The 6,627-nt window shown below is 36.5% G+C and overlaps 1 protein-coding gene and 1 long non-coding RNA gene across 2 annotated transcripts; one reads left to right on the plus strand and one right to left on the minus strand.

The window, feature by feature from the left end:
• Window positions 1–4,185: 4,185 nt before the first annotated feature.
• MAPR2 (membrane-associated progesterone binding protein 2) lies at window positions 4,186–4,829 on the minus strand. Its single transcript, XM_078983183.1, has one exon. The coding sequence runs from the start codon at window positions 4,696–4,698 to the stop codon at window positions 4,396–4,398; it is 303 nt and encodes a 100-aa protein (XP_078839309.1). The 5' UTR covers window positions 4,699–4,829; the 3' UTR covers window positions 4,186–4,395.
• Window positions 4,830–5,801: 972 nt separating this feature from the next.
• On the plus strand, window positions 5,802–6,347 carry LOC145034697 (uncharacterized). Its single transcript, XR_013678152.1, has 2 exons — window positions 5,802–5,887; window positions 5,990–6,347. It is a non-coding gene; the product is annotated as an uncharacterized LOC145034697 (long non-coding RNA).
• The last annotated feature ends 280 nt before the right edge of the window (window positions 6,348–6,627 follow it).

Raw genomic sequence — 6,627 nt, forward strand, 5'->3', positions numbered from 1 at the left:
AAATCATTTTCTCTCTCTAACATTCTTCCTATTCAATTGTCAGATTTGATGGCAACCCAAAATGACTGTGCTACCATCAATTCAAGTTTATACTAATTATAGTTATGTGTTTAGACACCTAATCCAACTATTTTGGAGGGGATATTTTAGGGGTTCTAGAATATCCCATGTGGATAACAAGGAAGTAGATAATTACCAAATTAAATTAATATATTTTATTCAAATTAGGGTTATCTAGGGTTTCCTTGTTGCACTATATAAAGACCCCCATGCCTTTGATTTTCAACCATCTCTTCTTCCTCTTGGGTTTGCCTTGGGTTGGCTGAAATTCTTACCTCACCCCTCCTCTCTCCTCAATATCCTTCTTGCTAGCTTAGGTATATTTTATTCAAATTAGGGTTATCTAAGGTTTCCTTGTTGCACTATATAAAGACCCCCATGCCTTTGATTTTCAACCATCTCTTCTTTCTCTTAGGTTGGCCTTGGGTTGGCCGAAATTCTTACCTCATCCCTCCTCTCTCCTCAATATCCTTCTTACTAGCTTGGGTGTGAACCATTAGAGGCACGACGCTTGTGGTGCTTGCTTCCAAAGCTTCAACAACACAAGGACCATTGTTATTTGCTACAGTATCAATAAGTTATGTAACTATAAACCCTTTTATGTGATTTTTGAAAATAACCTAGGGTTTCTAGGGTTCTTATTTTGATGTACATAATTACAGGCTCAATAATGAAAACATATATATTGTTTTAGGTTGCATGCACACTTAAGAGTTTTAAGTTTGTTTTGTAATGTCTAAAACCCATCAGATACAACCTTGCTGCTTGACCATATAGGAATTCCACCCACAATGATATAGAAGGGCACCTCAATCTGACATCATGAAGTAATGGGGATCTGTCAACAAGGTCAAAAGCATTGGAGAAGTCCACAGTAAGCATGGAAAGAGACTCGTCATTGTGGCGCTCACTCAACACCATGTTGATGTTATGTAATACGACCTCAGTGCCACCCGACACCCCGAACCCAAACTGAAAATCATTGAGATACTTGGTCATTTCTTTACCAACACCTTTCATAGCCACCTTGGAAACCAAACATCTCCATATAGTGCCTATTGCAATAGGTTGTATTCCCTTGTCAGGTTTTAAAAGCGGTGTAAGAGGAGCATAGGCAACAAATTCTGCCAAACTCGAAAGGCATCTTCCCCCTAGCCATAGATTAACCACATATGTAATAGCACGTAGGAGGTCTTTGGCTATAGTTGAACCTTCTTTACAAAGAGCATCTAAAATGTGTTGAACTCTCAACTCATCTCTCCCACATGAGGTTCCTTTAGGGAATGATTTAATGCCCCCAAGGACATTGTCAATATCCACTACAAAGGAAGGTACTTAATATATGGTACTCGACATGGATGGTAGCGGCTTGTGTAGATGCTTATTCTCCAATGCCTTCGTGGTATCATCCCCGTATGGAGCAATCCCCGAGGAACATAATACTTTCATTGTTGCTGTGAAATGCCCATTTGCAACCTTATGGATACATTGTCTAACATTAGTATCGCCCCGTGTTCTATCCTCCTAAATGTAGACTTTTTTTTTGCCTTGTTGCTCCAGCCTTGCATTGTCAACTAAGTTTTTAACAAGTTTCGCTATACCGTCTTCTGTACCCCAAGTAACTAATGTGTTTAAGATATTTCGATGATGCAAAGACTTCCTGTACCCAGACCTACCTTCTTGCCTATTATTGGGCCTGGACACTTGAAGAGTACACCTAGGAAGAATTAACAATGTAACCCACGCTTCAATGGACCTGGGATAAGCAACCACCTTGGAAATGGTTGTTTTTAAAGCCTGAGAGAAAGCTATACTATAGTTATAAGGGATACTTTTGATTGTGGTGATAGGTAGCTTAAACACACGATCAAGGGGTTAAGCATCCAACACAAACCCCTCATTGAGGTCGACCTCTAGTTCATTGGGTGGCAACTTTTGAATACAACAATATGTTCACTCATATCATCAACCTCACCATTAAATTTAACAAGACCATCTGAGTGGCAACATGAGCGACTTAAGGCATGTAGACTCACACAATCCTTACATAGCCATTGACCAAACTCCTTCAATATTGTTGCTACTGACGTAAACAATCCATGGCCTAAAGAAATAACCTCTCGCAACACAGCTCTACGCTCATCCGTAAGGAGGTGCAAGCTCTTGATATGAGAAATCCCCTTACCGCCTATCACACCATTCGGGCAACAATGAAACTACTGAAAATGACACGACCGAGTTTGGCTCGCAAATGTATGAGAATACGCCATAAACACACAAACAAATCTTATTAAAGCCTCAAGGAAAGGCTCGAAATGAAAAACAAAAATCCAAAGTAAAATGTGACACTCCAACAAAAGGTTGGAGTGCACAATGAAAAACAAGATCAAGAAGAAACTACATATTCTCGAGTCCTAAAATGGCTGCAACACTTGAAAAACTCATTTAGACATTTTATCGAACACGTGGCGGGCAGAAAAAAAATGTTTAATTTGCACCAATGAAGCTTGAGAATTTAACCCATGGATAATCTTCAAGCTTGATGATTAAGAAGGAAGAATTTTGATTTTAAGAGAAGACGATTTTGAAACTTTTTTTAGGGGACCAAGTATCTCGTCTAGTGTTGACGATTCAAAAAATAAGGAACCCTCTTAAATTCAATAGGCAACCTTCAAGGTTGCTGATTTGTGGTTGTAATAGTTAATGACAATTATATAGAAAAAATATAAGAAATAGAGTAAATAACATTTTTGATAAATTTTGTGCAAAATTTTGATAAAATCAAACTTTGTGCAAAATTTTGATAAAATCAAACTTTGTGGTACGTTTTTGATAAATTCAAACGTAAGGTTATTTTTAATAAGTTTTTAATGATCAACTTTTGTTTGAAGTTTGAAAGATGCTTATCTCATGGGAAATCGAAGTTTTTAATGATCAACTTTTGTTTGAAGTTTGAAAGATGCTTATCTCATGCGAAATCGAATCGTACATAACACGGGGTTAAGTTCATCCAAACACGGGGTTAAGTTCATCCAAACTTTGATTTAAAGAGGATTTCAGCATTAAAATTTCAAACAAAAACCGTTTCCAAAAACCCTAGATATCGGCAGCAGAGACAGAGAGAGACAACATTTAGTGGCAAAATAGTAAAGGAAATTGTGGAGTTCTTTGCGATTCAACATAAAATCTCGTATCAAGCTTTGAATTTCTTTTGATTATAGCTTTATGAAGAGGTTTATTGATTTTTTGGTTGATTTCCATATCCTGGTCTTGCAATACCTAAGATTATACCTAAGATTGGGCAATGATGAATGACTAAGAGCCTAAAATACCTTTTATTGATATATTATTATTTTTTTGAAATTTCTCTCCTATTTCATAAAAATTACATAATTAACACTTTCCTACAAAAAAACACTTGTTAAACTATTTTTAAAGCTAGTTAAAATGTACCAACTCCACTAGTATGATGGAAAACTCCTACCACCCTAACCTCACATACCAACTCCATAGTTGCCTCCATAGATGATAAGATAGATGACCTCATGCTGTTATGCATACGATATTCGGCCCCCAATGTGCATAACAGGGAGAGGGGTGTAAGCAGATAGATACAACCAATAAAGCTCAAAGAAAATAACAAAAAGAGGGTAATAAGAAGGTAAGTATGAAAACACAATCATTGAGGTATGTTTTTTCCCAAATGTAAAATCTGCTCCATTGTATGTAATAACCCGTAAAACTTTTTGGAGATGATCTAACAGTTGAAGTAACAGTTAAACCCAACAGACCCAAATTATAAGACCAAAATAGGCAAAATAGAAGGAAATTTGTTAACCAAGCTCAAATCAAAATCTGACCAATAATCGATTTTAATCTTAACACCAAACACATGAGTCAGATGCCAAACATAAGAAATCAAATTATGATCTTTACAATCATGAGTCATGATAGCTAAGAGAGCAACAAGGCACGATTGGAAAAGCATTTTTCAGATCCTAAAATCCATCAAAGCAAAATCCTTGTTAATTCTGACTATCCTACTATCTATGCATAGAAACAACTAATATTCACATTAATCACCATGTTATCAATCAGAGTCGATATATAGGGAACAGAAAAACGAAGACACATAATTTGAGACAGAACTCTTATTCAAGCCAAACGATTCAACCCCATTACAAGTGACACACGTACACATATAACTTAGGGTTCATTTCCACACAGTCACTGTATATGAAATTCGGATTTTGAAATCATGATACACAACTAAAACCAACAGTGTTGCAATTTAATAAGCCAAACAGTCAACTGTATAGAAAATCGATCATCTAATTAAGCAGCGAGAGAACCAACAATTGGGTACTTAGCTTCGAATTTCTTTTCCCAATCATCAAGAATTCCCAACTCCTTTTCGGTGAGCCCATGGAGAGATCCAATAACATCCTCATCGTTCTTGCTCATCTTGGCTAGGGCCCTGCTCGCATCTTTACCGGCAAACATTGCGTAGGAGCCGCCAGGACCATAGAAGGACTTTGCGGTGCTTACATCAAAGATACGACCCTTCACGCCGATGTATATGGGGTTTGATGGATCTGTGCCGTCGTACTGCTTCAACTGATCTAGTGTTAGCTCCATAGACGAAGATGAATTTCTGACCTTCTTTGTGAATTTTCAATTTTAGGCGAGTGCTGTTTTCGGACTGAAGAGAGTTGATTTTTAGATCAAGTTTTCTGAGTGGTTGTTGGGATATATTCCTTTTTACAATCGGTATTGTTTAGGGTATTATCCTTTTATCAAGAACCGAAAAACAAAGTAATTTATTCTTGTTTTAAATTTAGTATTTTTAAAGAATATATATATATATATATCTATACTACTTTATAATAGAAATCCAACTATTTCCATAAATAGATTCAATATAATAATAATATTTTTTAAGACGTCCAAACCATTAAGCTGTTAGTACAAGTAATCATTAATAAAATAATATTAAATTTTAAGAGGTATAACCCTTATTACGCTATTTACAATGAGTTTATGCATAGAAAAATACCAAATCTTACGCGGTTAACATGAATTACGTACATATTGAATAGGCTTTGGCTTTCTTCTTCAAATTGAACTGGTCAAAGAAGAACCCGTCTTCCTCAGATTTTGCCAATTGAATTGGTCTATAGATAAACTTTATATATCATCTCTTATCTTAGTATCTATAGCCCTTCCTTGTAGAATAACCCTAGATGAGTCGCCATCTCTTCTCTCCTTGAACTCTCTCCCTCTCTATTAAATACTCTAAAATTCCTCCCATATTCGACGCAGTTACCCACCACACCTTGACCACTGAGACCATTACAGTCGCTGCTAAACACCTCTGCCTTTCTCTTCTCTTGCATATCTCCTTTAGAAACCCGAATATCGAACATCACAACACCATCAGTAAACTTTGTTGTCACATAACCTTCACTACCATCAAACAGGCCACCTTCATCATCATCGCACTTCATCTTACCACCGTTCACAACCCCCATCTCTCGACATCTAGCATATGCTACTGTTCTATTCTCTAATTATTTGATTTTGATCGATTGCACCGGTCAAGTCTAGAACGAATCTTTTTCTTCATATCTCTGCCCCATCCCCTTATATGACCAATTGACTGCAAAAAATTTCTTATCTGTGAGGTCGTAAGTGTTACGCATTTTACACACATACCTGGAGACCTAACCAACTACTACTCACAGCTGGTCGCACTCGACTCTCTAGAAACCTCAGACAACCATTTTCACAAGTGTCACAGTGGACCAGGATCCAACACGATTTCAAGGTTAGTGCTCTTTAAGCCATATGCACACACATATTCTCTTTTTGTGGTCATAGGTCTCCAACCATCTCTCTCTCTCTCTCTCTCTCTCTCTCTCTATTGCAGAACCAGGAGGCAAACACTATTAATTTACAAACGTTCTCTAACAATACAGGTTTTTGTTAGCAATTTTAAAGTGTTCTTTTCAGTCATTTATCACATAATCGTCAATGTTTACTCTCAATTTCCGGTGTTTCCTCTCCATTTCAGGTTCTGATGTTTGTCTACATTTTGGGTAATCATTTGTATATTAAATATTCTTGTATAAGTGTATCTAGAGTAAAGCTTTCTTGTTTAAGTGGTACTAAGGGTATTTGTGTCCTTTTGACATTTCTCAACTATCTGTATCAATTCAGGTATATCTTCAACTATCTGTACTGATATGGACTCCAGTTAATGAAGGAAATATCTTATTACTCTATCATTTTACTGTAGTTGTTGAATCCTTATCCATTTAATTAATGTTTGTTTTCAAGAAAAATAACAATTTTTGTTATGAATTGGGTGAAAATCACATAAATCGAACTGTTATCATGACCTCACCACCATCGTCTACCATCTTTGTCTTCTCCCCTATCTTTGTATTCACACTCTAATTAAACCCCAACGTTGAAGCCTTCACTAACCATCTCCATCTTCACCACTATCCAGGTAAATAGTTCTATCAAATGTCTCATTTTTAGATCGATTTTCTGATTAAATGT

Source organism: Lactuca saligna, chromosome 3 (genome assembly GCF_052625555.1).
Source record: "Lactuca saligna cultivar CGN05327 chromosome 3, ASM5262555v1, whole genome shotgun sequence".
Lineage (NCBI taxonomy): Eukaryota > Viridiplantae > Streptophyta > Magnoliopsida > Asterales > Asteraceae > Lactuca > Lactuca saligna.